At 39.1% G+C, this 16978-nt stretch overlaps 1 protein-coding gene across 2 annotated transcripts in view; it reads left to right on the forward strand.

The window, feature by feature from the left end:
- Window positions 1–216: 216 nt before the first annotated feature.
- LOC149229296 (DEAD-box ATP-dependent RNA helicase 18-like) overlaps window positions 217–16978 on the forward strand; it is a 227135-nt gene continuing 210373 nt past the window's right edge. Inside the window, exon 1 of one of the 2 annotated variants that reach the window (XM_089378557.1) lies at window positions 217–576. In XM_089378557.1, the coding sequence (XP_089234683.1) occupies window positions 316–576 (261 nt within the window). In that variant the 5' untranslated portion in view covers window positions 217–315. The remainder of the gene's footprint in view (window positions 577–16978) is intronic. The other variant, XM_089378556.1, reaches the window with a different exon arrangement.

Raw genomic sequence — 16978 nt, forward strand, 5'->3', positions numbered from 1 at the left:
TTACCATTTTAAATAATAATTTCAATTAAAAAAATTGGAGACAATTTATATATATTTTCTAGTAACTCAAGTAATAGCTGTTCCACTAAATTATAAGAGGTATTCCCACTATTTGAAATGAACACAATTTCAAAATAGAAATAAGATAAATGTATTTTTATTTTTAATAACCTTCGTTTACCGAGATCGTTATAATTTAGTGGCTATATGTATTTAGGCGTATATTAGGCTTTTCACTGCAACGCTGTAAAATATACACAGTTTTTGTGCAGAGTATAAAACCTCGAGTGTTTTTGTGAAAACTTCAGCCTTGCTATGGCGTCGGAGAAGAAGAAAGGTTTAACAGACAAAGTCTTTTCCGTGTTGCAGCCCCCTCTATCAGAGGCCACTCTGAAGGTGTTGGAGGACGGCGGCTTCCATTACTGTACGCCTGTACAGGCCGCCACCATCCCTCTTTTATGCTCTTTCAAGGACGTCGCGGTCGATGCCGCCACCGGCTCCGGGAAGACTCTCGCCTTCGTCGTTCCGCTCGTGGAAATCCTCAGGCGCCTCACAGACCCTCTCAATTCTCACCAGGTCCTTTCCTTGCTTCCCTTGCGTTTTTTCTTCTGTTATTCCAAGGATGCACACGCGTTGAATATCTCGAAAGAGCAATTGCAGAATGCTCACAAATTCAAATGTTAGGAATTAGACTTTGCTTTTGTGTGCTGGTGATTAACTGCGCGTTACTCCCTGCCAGTTATCGGTGTGCGTTGCAGCGAGTTGTGAATAAAAACTTGTTCAAAACCTAAGCGTTAATCTAATCTTAGAAGGAAAGAAATCAGGGGTCTGTGCGTGATAAGATCTTTTGGCACATATACAGTAAGTTGCAATAAAATTCCGGCAAAAGTGCGATTGATGGAAAAACAACTGGAATTCCCCCATTGCAAATAAAACACAGGTTTTCTAATTTGATATATTCAGAAAATAAAAAACATACAAAAATTGTTGTAACACTTCTTATAGCATTGAAAAATATAACTGTCAAGAACGATGGGTTGTTGGGTTAGTGAAAGCGGGGTGTTGTGATTAGGGCCGCTATGGTTCACATCTGTCCAGTGACGTTTGTGCTCGTGTATGTTGCGTGCCTATAATTACAATGGTAGCTGAGGCCAGTTGCAAGTCCTTGATGTTTGTGCCCGTGCATGTTGCGTGCCTATATTTGCAATAGTAGTTGAGGTCAGTTGCAAGTCCTTGACGATGTGGGTAAAATAGACACCTCCCATTTGCAGCTTCTTAGCCAATTGACTCTAATTTGAATGTTGACACTTGGTTATGGTACTTGCAAACTTCCCAGATTGCCGGATTGGGATAGGTGAAATGGCCACATCACAATAATTGGGTGGCGATAATATAAGGAGAGAGAGGATGTACCCTTCGAAGGGAAAGCGACACCTCACCCCGTGCATGCAAGCCTCGATCTACCCTCTTACTGCTATTAAAAGAACATTAGATGAGAAAAGGGTTAATGTACATGAGGCAAGAGTCACGCTAGATGATGAATTTCTGCTGGACAATCAGTGCATTCGGTTCTCTCACGAATCTTCGCTATGTAATTAGTAGTGTTATCAGAACTGGATAAGAACTGGTTGAATCAGGTTTGGCCGTTTTGAGGCTCTAACTGGTCTGACTAGTGGCACATAATTGGAAATGCTGGTTTGGTTTTGCACTGGCAAGTTTTTGTATGGAACCAACTCATTTTGTACAATGCGACTAAGAACCTATTGATCGGCAAAAATGTCCTCTGTCAACATTAGGGGAGACCACCTGGTCGGAAACTTAAAGCAACTCCTTTTCCATTGAAGATGGTGGTTCCAACTGGTTATGGGTCCAGTTACCCTGTTATCTAATACTAACCTAAAACTAATCTAATCTAAAACTAATATAACCTAAACTAATAATTATTCTATTTACACCTATATTACATCATGTTACCTTTCCTTTGCATCGATTTTTAAGATGTGGGTTAAAGAAGTAAAATGACACAAAGGTTTGATCGATTTAGAACGCTGATCAAACTACAATTAAATGATTTATTTGCCTCTTTAAGAGAGGACTTGATGCAAACTAAGATGTAAATGCAGAACTAATCTAAAACACAAAAAACTTATCTCGAATTAGAATGGGATAGCCCTTCTCCTAATCTGAGAGCAAGTTAACTAAAACAGCGGGAAGGACTGGTATAATTCATCATGTGATCTTGTATTACTTAAGGAAGTAGTTCACATTAACTAATACAAGTGAAAGCAAAATAACCCTGCAAATGAATAATAAATAGTTATCAATCACCGTAGGAATACTTCAATGAATTAAGATTGATTTCGATCTTATTCTGCCTTGCAAAGATAGCTTTAACAAAGTTTCAAAAGCAAAATGTCAATGACACAACAATAGTGCATAATATCAAAGAAACATAATACTGTTTGGAATAAAGATCAGAACCAAAAATGAAACTTTAACAGTGAGACAATAATCCTGTATTCCGCTAATAGTACACAAGAACAAAAATTAAGTAAACAGTGTCAAAATTTTATTGCAAAATATGTAGTCCTTGGAGTAGCTCAGACCCATAATAAAACTGTCTGCAATAGTGCAAAGCAATTATAATAGAGCCAGAAACCCCCTTTTTTCTCTATAACCCCCTGTAGTGCTATTGCACAAATCGAACAACTACAGAGAATCCCCCTGGAGAGGATCGCGACCTCCCCCTGTTTTCTCTATTGAAGAGACAAGTATTTATACAGAGTTTCAAAGTTAACAGATCCCTTCAGTTTCTCAACAAACAAGAAATAAAAAGTAAATGAATCTGGAGGTTTTGTATTTTGTTGAATCACAAGCTGAACTTAGAAGATCTCAGAAGCTTCATTTGGATCGGATTCGAACAGTCTTCGAATGAGCGGAAGGGTAGTTTCCAACAAATTCTCCGAATAACCTTTTTCAACAACCTCTGTCTTTCTTTAGCGCTATAGTGGTTCAACTGTTCAATTAAAATCGGAAGAGAAAGTTCTTCCAGAATCGACCCTGCAATCCAAATACAACAAAGCAATCAACGTTTTACAAATAATTTGAATCTAAACTAATCCCAATGAAAAACCAATGATAAATAGCCTGAGACCATTAACAGTGACTTATTCAAAACTTAATAGTAACGACCAAACCAAAGTGTGACAAGCGGCGAACGCAGATGGATATCAGAGGTTGGAGTATCGGAGTTTTAACATGACACACTCTGCAAAACTTGTGATATATGGAAAGTTTCGATGAGGAGCAAATGCGATATTATATTAAATCGTTGTGATAAAGCCCATCGGATCTGCAACCAAATCGGCGATCGGAAGATTAAGTCATATCAGCGATTTTAGATATGTGCCATTTCAAAAGTTCCGATATGAGAGCGGATGCGATTTTATAATTAATCCAAAACTTAAATCAAATCGGGTCCGACATATCGGAGATTAAAACATATCAGAGGTTGGAGGTTATATCCAATGTTGCACGAAGCGGGGGCGAAGCGGAAGCGTTTTTTGGAAGCGGGGACGCGGAAGCGTCATTTTCCAAAAATCTAGGAAGCGAAGCGTCTACTATATATATATATATATTTTTTATATTTTTTTGCATTTATACTCAAAACAAACATCCCAAATAGCAAATTAATTGTAGAAGACATGAAAACATGCATATTTTTGCATAAATCAAGATAGATATAACATCCATTGTACATTAATGATTAATTATTCGAGCATCAACCATTTAGATGCATTAACCATCTAGAATCTAGATTCGTCTCCTCTTGTCTAGCCTTTGCCCCTACCTCGATTGTCTAGGGATATTAGTCAACATTGCCCAATTTTGATCAAACTATCTAATTCAAGACTTAAAATATGGTAGAAAAAGCTTAACATGCTTGATCGATGATTTTGACTTGATTGAAAGGTAATTTTTTGCTAAGGGCGTGCCGCGTGACAAAGGAGTTCAACAATTAACACCACCAACGCTAGGGTACATATAGGGCTTGGTGCTCTTGATTAAATGCTAATCGCATACCTTCATACTTGATATAATCTAATGAAATGCCACAATCCCATTGATCTTGAATTCCTGAAAACTGTTAAGTCTGCTGAATTTTGAATAGGATATGAAATTCTATTGTCTCCATATGAAGTCCAATGAGGCTGGAACCACTCTCAAACATCCTGAGTCATTTCATGGTAATGTTAAAAATTTAAGTAAAAGGATGAAAATGAAAAATAAAGGATAATGTCACTTTTACTTTAAGAATTTAACATTACCATGAGGGAGCATCTGCTATATTTATATTTTTTTTTGCCTTCATTTGTCACCCTAACCCAAGGTGGACCCACCCCCAACAAGCAAACTCACCTAAAAAAAAAATGAAAAAAAAAAAACGATTTTCTAAACGTTTTTCCAGAAGCTTTTCTGGAAGCGTACGAAAGCGTACGCTTCCTCCTCTGAAGCGCACGCTTCCGACACCCGAAGCGCCGTATGAAGCGCGCTTTGGCACTTCCATACCACGCTTCCGAATTTCCAGGAAACGACAAAAAATTCGGAAGCGCCGCTTCCGAATTTCGGAAGCGCGCTTCCGGCCAAGCTTCCTAGGCGCTTCTGTACGGGACACGCTTCGGGGCTTGGAACCGTGGGGGGGCGCTTCGTGCAACATTGGTTATATCGCATATCGAAGATTGGAGGTTATATGATATCAGAAGTCGGAGGCGCATTGGGATATCGGAGCATTGGCATATCAAAACTTTTAAGAGGTGACACATAACAAAAACTCCGATATAAGGGAGTGGGGGAAGGTTACGTGGGAGCCACTTTATAATATATATCACCAAAACCTATATTCGTTTGTTTGTATTAAAGCCATTTGTCATATGGTTCGAAGTTTACATGTGTATGTTTATTAAAAAGGGCTAAGCCACTTACTACATTATAATATGGTTAATTGTTAATTTTAGATAACAATGGTATGTTCTATGCTTAGCACAGTTTACTTCAATGTTGTTAGGATATTCCGACACATAGGATATAGTTAAGTTCAACTTGGTCTAGTATAGAGTTAGGTTAGAGTTAGGTAAAGTGTGTTTCTTTACCGTTGTACATTTTGTAACTTACAATCCGACGGTCACGATATGTAGTGATCCGACGGTTCACTCTCACCTCGGTATTACCGACACTTGATCCGTGGCTTGACACCCGATTGGTCCATGAGTTCTATTTAAAGCGCATGGAGGGTCATTGTTCGGGTAATCCGTGCATGAGAGAAGCTTATGTAAATTTTCATTCTTTGATTAATAAATTGCCTGTAGTACCCACGTTGGGACAGGCCGTGGACTGTTTCCCTCCTTGCACTCTGAGGGTTTTAACCACGTCAAAAATACTGGTGTATTGATTTGAGATCTGGTTGTGAGCGGTGTCCTTTTGGTATTCTTTCTGTGGAACTTACCCTGTAAATTCCTACATGGTATCAGAGCTATTTGAGGGCCGCGTCCGTTGGTGATCCAAATCTGAAGCCGGTAGAACTGCGTGCGGCTGTCGTTTCCTAGATTTGCTGTTTCTGACTGCTTTCGGGCCGAGAGGACTGCTCTGTTGCGTTCGGAGCATCTGTTCCAGTGAGGAACCCCTTTCGTTTCACGCGAAAAGGTTTCCGGTAGCCCTAGCTGCGTCATTTTTCAGATCGGGAGGTATACAGTGTTTTTTTTGCAGTTTACTGTTATTTTCTCTCTGCTTATTTCGGTCTCAGTTTATTTAGCCTTTTTTTTAACCGGATCTATACCTTTCATTTCTGCGTATGCTCTTTGCCCTGCGACTCTGTGCGATCTGGGCAAATCAGAAACAGAAAGGAAGGATTTTTCTCATGCGTATGCTCTTTTCCCTGCACCTTAGTGTGATCTCGGAAAATCAGAAACATTGAGAAAAATATTTAGTTTTTCGGCTAAAGCTAACTTTGAGATTTTTTTTAAATTTCTAGTTTTTTGGCTAAAGCTAACTTCGAGCCGCAAGGTTCGTTTTTCTTTGCATATTCGTGTTGGGTTTTGTGTTTTGTGTTTTGTAGGGAAAAAGAGCTTTCTCAAGGCAAGCACGCAAACCGAGGCCCCCCCTCTCTCTCTCTCTCTCTCTCTCAAATTTTTTGTATAGATCAATTGGTTCAAAGCTATTTTAAGAGAGTAGAGGTCTTGGGTTCAAGTCTCCATTTTGTGGGGGCGGATTTTTTCATTCCCGCACATTCGCGCACTTTGCCGGCTACTTCAACAATTATTTTTCAAAAAGCCATAACTTCTTCATCCGGAAGCCTTTTTCAGAGCCGTTTTTTTCAAAACCGCCTATTTTTTTGAGATCTATCCATTGGAACACCTACTTTCAGCATCTTCAGCTTCAGTTTTTTTTAAAAATGGAAAGTCCATGCCAAGTCATTCTTGACAGCACTAACTACTTCCAATGGGTAGCCTACATCGAAGATTTACTTAGAAGTAAAGGTCTCTTCAGAATAGCCACAGACCAAGAGAAGAAACCAAAAGATGAAGACAAGGCGGCAAAATGGGAAAATAGACAAGATCAAGCACGTGGTTTGATAGGGATGTCTATTTCTCCTGATCTTAGATTCCACATTGCGGAACTTGAGACTCCTCATGAAGCATTAGAAAAACTTGCTAAAGTTTTTGGGATTAAAAATGAAATTAGAGCCCATCAACTTGAAAATGAGCTGCTTACTTTGGATCCTAATAATTTTTCTTGCATTGAAGATTTCTTGTCCAAATTCAAGAACCTTAGATATCTCCTGGAAGGTGTTAAAGTTAAGAAAGACGATGGTAACCTTATTTATTCCATCCTTACTAAGTTGGGACCAGCCTACTCTGTATTTGTTTCCACTTTCCATTCTACAAGAGAAGCTTTCATTTGTCAAGGACAAGACTACAAGCCCCTTCCTTTGACTCCTTTTGTGATTCCTTAATAAGAGAACAAGAAAAACTCTTACACCTTGGTCTTCTTAATCTTGGAAACTCTTCCACGAAAGCGTTAGCCGCCCAGCAGCAACCAAATTCAAAGAATCCTAAGAAGTCATATCCTCAAAAGAATGGTCCTAAACCATTTCAGCCTCAAAATGAAAGATCATTTCAGCAAAATGATAAGACCAATAAAAACAAATGGAAGAAGACTGATAGACATTGTAACTTTTGTAATCGAGATGGCCACTTAGAATCTAAATGCTTTAAGAAGATGGAAGCCTTGGAAGCCGCAATGAAGAAACATAACATCCATGTGGAGCCTACTTCAACTTCAACTTCCGGAATGGCACTTTCTGCATGTCATTGTCAATCATCTCAGTCTGGTTATGCATTAAATGTATCTTCTTCTTCTTCTCATTCTCATGAGTGGCTCATTGATTCTGGAGCCTCTTGTCACATGGCCAAAAACCAAGCCATGTTTTCTTCTTTAAATGATTGTAACACCAAAAATATATATATTGGTGATGATAGATCTCTTAATGTTGTAGGGACTGGAACTGTTCATCTAGACAATGGTCAGTTTAATGATGTATTATGTGTTCCAACCTTATCCTGCAACCTTCTATCTGTCTATCAGATAACTCATTCAGGTGAAGGTAAAATTGTTGAATTTTCACCTCATGATGTTGTAATCAAGGATCTAAAAGATCCTAAACAGATTCTAGCTACTGGTCTTGCTGATGATTCCAAAAGGTTGTATAAGTTTCACAACTTTGGGTCATCCAATCTTCCCTCAGTATTTGTTGCTCATAATGATGAAGTGAGCAAACTTTGGCATGAGCGATTTGGTCACTTAAACTATCGCTCCCTTCAGCATCTATGTAAAGAAAATATGGTGACAGGTCTTCCTATGGTATCTTGCAGAGATGGTGTTTGTTCCGGATGTGTACTCGGAAAACATCATCGGGACAGTTTTGACAAACGTGCCTCTTGGCACGCCTCAGCCCCTTTACAGCTTGTGCACAGTGATTTATGTGGTCCTCTTCCTGTTGCTTCATTCTCTGGCTGCAAGTACTTCTTAACTTTCATTGATGATTTCTCCAGACGCACTTGGGTATACTTCTTAAAACTCAAGAGCGAAGTATTTACCACTTTTTTGGCCTTCAAAGCATTTGTTGAAAAACAATCTGGACATCAAATTCTTAAGCTAAGAACTGATAATGGTGGAGAATATGTTAAAAACACATTCATCAACTTTTGCACCGAAAATGGAATTCAAATGCAACATACTGTTCCATACACTCCACAACAAAATGGTGTAGCTGAAAGGAAAAATCGCACCTTAAAGGAAATGGCTAATTGTATGCTGCAATCTAAAGGACTCAGTCTTAGTTTTTGGGCCGAAGCAATTAATTGTGCAAATTATATAATCAATCGCACTCCTACTAAGGTTCTAGAGAATATCACTCCAGAAGAAGCTTGGAGTTCCATTAAACCAGATGTAAGTCACTTTCGTGTGTTTGGAAGTGAAGCATGGGCCCATATTCCAGATGAAAAGCATAAAGCTTTAGAACCTAAAAGTGAGAAATGTACTTTTGTTGGATATTCTGAAGATGTAAAAGGTTATAGACTTATTCCATTTAAGTCCAAAAATGTTATCATTAGAAGAGATGTAAAATTTGATGAAAATAAATCGGCCTGCGAGCCTAGTCCGGCGGATGTGCCACCTCTTCCTATCTCTTCTATCTTTGAAAACATTTCTTCTTCAGATGATGAAAGCGAGGATGATAATCCTCCCCCACCTTCTCAGGATCCTCAACTTCCAAGATGGGTCCGTGCTACTCGGGATGCAGCAGGTGATCTTGCCGGTGATCCTACAGATCAGCGACGTACACGTTCTCAGTTTGAAAAAGCCTCTTCTTTACTGGCTCAAGCTCCAGTAAATCATGATCCTGACACTTTTGCAGAAGCTTCAGGCCATCCACATTGGGAAGCAGCTATGAATGAAGAATATCATTCATTGATGACAAATGATACATGGGATCTTGTTCCTCTACCAAAGGGACGCAAACTTGTTAGATGTAAATGGGTTTACAGAACCAAGTATGGACCAGATGGGAAAGTTGATAAACATAAAGCTCGTCTCGTTGCTAAGGGCTTTTCACAGGTTGAAGGCATTGACTACACTGAAACCTTTTCTCCTGTTGCCAAAATGAACTCTATCCGCCTTGTTCTTTCCCTTGCTGCCTCTTTAAAATGGGAAGTCCATCAGATGGATGTTAAATCTGCCTTCTTGCATGGGGACTTGCAGGAAGAAATCTATATGGAACAACCCATTGGCTTCATACAAACAGACTCCAGCCTTGTTTGTCGACTTAAGAAATCCCTTTATGGCCTCAAGCAAGCTCCTCGGGCTTGGTATGCCAAAATGGATAGCTTTCTTTTAGAATCTGGCTTTTCTAGGTGTCATTCTGACAATACTGTCTACACCAAGAAAGTGGGCAACTCTCTTATCATCCTTGTTCTTTATGTTGATGATCTTATTCTTACTGGTAGTGATCCCAACCTTATAAACCATGTGAAGTCCAGCCTTAAAAAGAAATTTGAAATGACAGACTTAGGACACTTACACTATTTTCTCGGTCTTCAAGTCTTGCAATCCCAAGAGGGTATTTTCCTTTCCCAGTCCAAGTATGCTTGTGATATTCTTCGTCATTTTCACATGGAAGACTGTAAGCCAGCCCCTTCTCCCTTTCAGTCTGGAGTCAAACTTTCAGTCTCTTGTACTTCTCCTGAAGTTGATGCTACCTTATACCGTCAACTTGTCGGAAAACTCTTGTATTTAACCCATACTCGTCCTGATCTTTCCTTTGCTGTTGGCCTTGTTGCGCGTTTTATGCAAAACCCCCGTGAAAGTCATTGGAAAGCAGCTAAAAGAATACTTCGTTATGTTCGAGGTACAGTACAGTTTGGGATTCATTACAGTGCCAAAGCAGCTCCTCTGTTAGTTGGTTTCACTGATTCTGATTGGGCTGGTGACCCTGATGATCGGAAGTCTACTGCCGGTTATGTCTTCACTCTTGGTTCAGGACCTATTACATGGGCTTGTAAGAAACAGGCTGCCATTTCTCTTTCGTCAGCAGAAGCAGAGTATCGTGGTGCCGTGGAAGCTAGTAAGGAAGCCTTGTGGCTTCGTCAGATCCTATCAGAGTTTGGCTTTGAGCAGCAGCATTCAACCACACTTTGGTGTGATAATCAAAGTGCCATTCAGCTATGCAAAGATCCAGTCCAGCATCAGCGCAGCAAACACATTGAACTACACATGCACTTCATCAGAAAGCTCATTCATGACCATGTTCTTGAAGTGCAATATTGTCCAACAGATGATCAGGTTGCAGACATCTTCACAAAGGCTCTCACAGAGGCGAAGTTCACTAAACTTCGATATATGCTTGGAGTTCAGGAAGTTGTCACTAAGGGGGGATAGGCTCTAGTGCCTCCTTCCTTCTCCTATTGTGTCATATTTGTAAATCCTTCAATCCTATCCCAAGTTGTTCTTAAGGGGGGATGTTAGGATATTCCGACACATAGGATATAGTTAAGTTCAACTTGGTCTAGTATAGAGTTAGGTTAGAGTTAGGTAAAGTGTGTTTCTTTACCGTTGTACATTTTGTAACTTACAATCCGACGGTCACGATATGTAGTGATCCGACGGTTCACTCTCACCTCGGTATTACCGACACTTGATCCGTGGCTTGACACCCGATTGGTCCATGAGTTCTATTTAAAGCGCATGGAGGGTCATTGTTCGGGTAATCCGTGCATGAGAGAAGCTTATGTAAATTTTCATTCTTTGATTAATAAATTGCCTGTAGTACCCACGTTGGGACAGGCCGTGGACTGTTTCCCTCCTTGCACTCTGAGGGTTTTAACCACGTCAAAAATACTGGTGTATTGATTTGAGATCTGGTTGTGAGCGGTGTCCTTTTGGTATTCTTTCTGTGGAACTTACCCTGTAAATTCCTACAAATGTTCCTTTAGCAGCTCAATGATAATTTCCAGTAGCAATCACATTAACTTAATCACATTGATAGTGAATGTAGATAGAACATAAAAACATATGCAGAAAACAAGGCAAGACAAGAGGACACTAGACTTGGTGGATGCCAGGGAAAATCCCCAATGTGGGGAAAACCCTTCAGTCAAATCTTCTTATTATTATTCAATAGTTCAGCAGAGATAGAGAGAGTACAAAAATCAAATTCACTTGTTCAATACATAGTGAAATCAACCTTGTCAAATTTTGCAGTCAATTGCAGTCAAATCAACCCTAACTTGAAAGTCAACGCTGGTCAAAGCAACAATAAAATGTCCTCAAAACAACTTGATCTTCTCCAATCAAACTCGACCTGATCAAGTCAAAATCAACCCAAAACAGTCCAGTCAAACTCAATCAAAGGAGAGAGAAAATTGCTGTAATTTTCTACGCTCAACTTGCAATTTGGTCTATGGTCAAAGTGCTCAGAAAACCTCGGTTTTTGTGCCAAAGTTGCAACTTGCTGAGATAGAAATTTCCCTAAAAGATCGAATTCAAATGATGCCTGGAACGTCTCGGTCAACGCTGGTCAACAATTTGAAATTTCTTCAACTTCGATTCTGTGATTTAGCCCAAAAATTCTTGGTTTTGTGCCCAGTTGCAAAAATCGAACTTTTCCACCCAAAATCGAAGTCAAACTTGGTCAAGAACACCTTGGTCAATGCTGGTCAAACTGTCCCTAAACTCTGAAATTTTCGACTTGCAATCTGTCCCAGAAAACTCGTCCTCCAACCACACGTGTGAGAGAGAGAGGGGCAGCCCAATAGTTGTACGACCCAATCAGAAGAAGAGAGAGAAGAATGTGTGAGTGAATGATGTCCAAATGAGGAGAGAGGTCACTCCTATTTATACAATTCGTTGAGGGTGAAAGGACACATCTATTGGGCTTCTTGAGCCTACATTAAGTTGAGGCCGACCTTAACAATTTGTGCATGAGAGAGAATAAATTCAAAATTCCACTTCTGCTTGTCCGAATGAGATGATCTTTATATCAAATTTGGACCTCTCAAAAAGAGGAATCCAATGCAATAATCATCTCCATCATATGAGCTGTCCCAAGGTGGAATTTCGCCCTAGTTGCCAATTTTAACATTAATGTATGAATCTTGGTCTCGGGGGCTATGTTTTATTAATTAATCTAATTAAAACAAAAGAATAATTACAAGTTTATTAACTTTAGAAAAATGAATATTTTAATTAACTTAAAAGTCTAAATAGTAAAACTAAGGCTAAATTTGCAAACCATAAGGGAAGATGAAACAAGCGTTAATGAAAAAGATGACTAGGCTAAACTGAAGCAATAAACACTCAAAGCCTAAATGGATGCAAAAGGGTCCCCATGTCTATTATGATAGAATAAAATGGGGGTGTTGTGTTTTCACTACAACAATGGTGACACACTGGGGAGAAGCAGTTATCTCTGTTGTAAAGATACAGAACCTAGTTTAAAAATGAAGGAATTATAATTAGATAATTTGAAATGCTCAAATTTATACTGGTCTATAATTGTTTCTATCTTGTGGCCATGTCTTGGTTACATTCGCGTTTAATCTATTCATCTAAGTTAATCAAGACTCATTTACAATTCATCAAGTTGTTCATCATTAAAATCTCCTAGAGCCTGTGTTCCACAGACTATCCTCATCCATTAACCTTAGGGACTACCCCCCTTGACTTGTCTAGGAGAGAGTCTAAACGGAGTGAGTAAGGATTAGAGTGACAACCCTTACTCTGAGCGTTGTCACGGTGCTTAGACACTTTGTGCGACAACAAAGTCGACTTATGGTGAAGTCATCCTTCATTTTCCAGCGATGGAGCCGACTTACGTTGAAGCCGTCCTTCATTTTCTAGCGATACTAATGTGGTCCCATGACATGTAACATCTTGGAATTTAGTTGTGCAATAATTTCAATTGTTTATGCATAGGGTAGACTTTATATAAAGGTTGCACTTTTGAAAATTTAATAATTTGTTATAATAGAGTTAAGGAATGGTGAATCAAAGGAGTTTCGAGGCTTTTTAAGATAATAATTTTTTTATGAATATCTTTTAGGGTTTTTAGGATTAGTGTTTTAGGACTTAGGACTAGGATGTATATTTGTTATAACAAGTTAGGGTTTGCATGGTTAGGATTTAGGGTATCATTAGGAGCAATATTTTAGGGTTAGGGTTTCATAGTCTAGGGTTAAGGTTCCAACAAAAGATTAGGTCAAAGGGTTTGCTCATGTATTTAGGATCTAGGGTTTGCACAACATCACAAAAGAGTTATTCATGCATCACAAGAATGTTTGCCATCTCCAATAATGCCATATTGACATCAATGACAACTTTGATTAACACGTTTATGAACGGTCATGTCCTTAGGGACATGCCTCTTCAGTAACTAATCTATTATTATGAATCTATGATTATTATTTATTTATTTATATTATTTTATATAAATTATATTTATAACACAAACCCCCCAGTTTATGATTAGGCACAGAGCTTTGAATGCTCGGCCTGACGGATTGGACAACCAAACCCGCAAAGCCCCTTCTAGATCCGCTACTGCCCATACCCTTGAATGACCCACGACTTGTTTGTAGACATACCAAACTTGTTGATAAAAGGGACAATTCATAAAGATGTGAATCGCAGATTCCTCATTTTTTTTGCATAAGGAGTACCAACCTGGCCCAACCATGAATCTTTTCTGGAGTATGTCCCATGTGGGAACTTTGTTTTCCAGCATACACCACATGAGGAGTTTGGATTTGGCTGGACATTTAGCCTTCCACAGAACCTTCCACCACCACTTGATATCAACGTCTTCTCTCATGGCCATGAGGGAGATGTAACCAAGTTGAGGGGTATAGGAGCCAAAAGGAGAAGCACTCCAGACTAATTCATCTTCTGTTTCTGTCAATCTGATGTGACCAACTGATAAGGCATTCAAAAACCATTCCATGCCTCCCTGAAATCCTTCTCAAGGCGCAAATCGTCAGCAATAAGCTAGCCTTGATTCCAAATCAAAGTAGTAGCTGGGTTGGCTATGTAAGTGAGTTTTGATAAACCTCTGTCTTGCAGGAGATCAATTAAAGAAGGGGGGGGGGAGAATGTGATTCTGTCCGCTGCTTGGCCAAGGGTTGAGACCTAATCTCAACCAATGTTAGAAAATCAGAAAGGCAGAAATAATTTCTTATACCCGATAATTACTTGTGATGTTATTGATTTCTTATTAGATTCCTTTTGATAATTACTTGTGATGTTCTTGATTTCTTATTAGATTCCTTTATATCTTCTTTCTTTTAGTTCATCAAGCAATTACCAAAGCACTAGCACATAAATCAATGGACACCAGATATAGGCTCATAGCCAAGGCAAAACCCCTCTCTAGGGGAAAGCCCAGTTAGTAATTCTTCCTTCAATAGTTTCCCTAAGATATTCCAAGACTCTAGACCTTGACACAAATTTTCCTCCACACCAAGTAAGCCTTCTTCTTCCTTTGCAGATGATCCTACTTGACCTGGCAGCAACAATAGCAGTAGCAACACTTTCTTCGACCCAACAACTTCGACCTTGCCTTAGAGACTTCGATCTTCACTGAAAGACTTTGATCCTCACTTAGAAACTTCGATCTTGGCCCAATACAACTTCTTGAGGTAGCAGCATCCAGCACCAACAACTTCGACCTATGGCAGCAACAACATGCAACAACTGGCTACGACATCAACTAGAGAACTTCGATCTTCCAAACCAGGGCACGAGAGAGAGAGAGAGATGGATGGACCAAAACTTTGATTTTCCTTCTTTCCTTCACCTAGACCAAACTCACACTACTTTTGCCTTCCTTCCTCTATTTCACACTTTTTCCCAGCTTCAAGAGATATCGAACTTGCTTGTTGTGTGTGTGCTTCAAATGGAATTCAAACTGCTTCATTTATAGTCCTTTGGTGAGGTCGAATAGCCCTCTTTGAGGCCGACTTGGTGTGGAGGCAACATAATTCATATTTGACTCAATACTTAACCTTTTTACATGATTCAAAAGCCCAAGAAGGGTCTCTTTAAAAGTACAATGACTCTATTAACTCAGAATAAATCCTAGAAGTCCTCAATGGGGACTTTGACCTAAAACATGATGACCCAAGCATGAAACCCATGCTTTAATAAGTCATAATAATAATAATAAAAATTCTTTTCTTTATTCTTTTGACAAGTACATTACATGATGACTCAAATACATTTAATGAAGACCGAACCTAGTTACTTTTTCCAACAGCCAGTCCCCTTTGCTTATTTTCCAAGTCAGTTTGCTACCAATAAGCTCAAAAGAGTTAAGAACCTCCCAAAAGCTTTGTAGTGGCTACTTTAGTCCATCTCACCCAAGGGAGGACTCCCCGTTCTTGCTTCCCTGACCAAAGAAAGGTATTCTTCGAATTTTTTCCAAGACGCCTTTTGGAATCCATGTGAGGGACATCCAATAAACAGGGATAGTTTCTACAACCGATTTGATCATCAAAAGCTGGCCAGCTCACGACAGCCATCGAAATGACCAGCTCTTCAGCCGTTTCTCAACATTTGCAATGAGCCATGACCAGTCCTTGTTGTAGCTGTTGGGTTTGAGGAAAAATCCCAGATATTTCAGACCTTTGTCCAGCGGTCTGGATGCAAAGGGAAGAGTGTGAATAAGATGGCGGATCTCACCTTCTTCCAGATTCTGCATGGATATGGAGGATTTACTGTTGTTAATCGCCATTCCTGTGGCTTTCCTGTACAGAGAGAGAATACCTGCCAGCAAACTCTCCTCTCTTGGGGAACCGTTGCAGAATATGAGGATGCTATCAACAAAGAGGAGGTGAGTAAGAGCCAAGGTTTGAGTGATAATGGTGCCATGGAAATCACCCCGTCTTTTTGACTCAGCCAGTAACCGACTTAATCCTTCAGCAACCAAAAGAAACACACGGGTGGGGGATAGATATTGTATTCATATATTCTTAAGTTATCACAAAATTCCAGCCATTCACATTCTTATTCCTAATGGAAAATTTACTTTGAAAATATCAGGATCATAAATCATAAATGTTCACTATTTAGTTTAAAAATAATAAATTAGGTCAAACACATGAGCTTCATTTTGGATTTTTGGCATGACATACATTGCATAAATCTTTACAGGAGGATGAGGTTTAGGTCTCTGCTTTGCATTTACCTTGAACACTCAAAATGCTGCAAAATTGAAATTCTATCTTCCCTGTGTGAGGTCCGATGGACCTCATTCAACTACCAAATCTCTTGAAATGTGTTACTGCTTTTACTTTTGATGTTAAAATTCAAGTTAATGAAATCAAAGATTATAAAATTAGCAATTAACATTCAAAGTTCTCCCAAAGAAAACTCCAAACACCTAGCAGAAGCCTCTGTGTTCGTTTTTGAAATGTAATGCATCTCTAGAGAAATGCATATTGTTTCTTGAAAAATGTATTTCTTGTCTAGGAATGGGAAACCCCTTTTATCACTCAAAATTGTCCCCTGAGAAATCAGCCTCGAGGGTTTCCAAATGGACAATTTAGAAGCATTGCCCACACCAACACTGTACCTTTTCCTTCAAAGCTGATGCTTACTGATTCTAAGGGGTATCTCTATCAGATATGCATTCAAATATTCAAAATTCATAACAATAAGACCTTAGATCTATATATAAAGCTTGCTGATCTGTGGTGAACAGCTCTAAATCTGTGTTTGAATTTTAAATCAGCAACAAAGAAATTCTAATCTGCAATTAATGTTTGCAGTTCTAAAATCAGATTCTCAAAATTTGGGAATAAATTGTTCAAAATCAATGCCAAAATTCAAAATTCAGTGATGATTAAGTCTGATTTTTAAGTCACTGGTGCCT

This window comes from Pinus tabuliformis, chromosome J (assembly GCF_031772625.1).
Source record: "Pinus tabuliformis cultivar Carrire ecotype Pingquan chromosome J, CPIR1, whole genome shotgun sequence".
NCBI lineage: Eukaryota > Viridiplantae > Streptophyta > Pinopsida > Pinales > Pinaceae > Pinus > Pinus tabuliformis.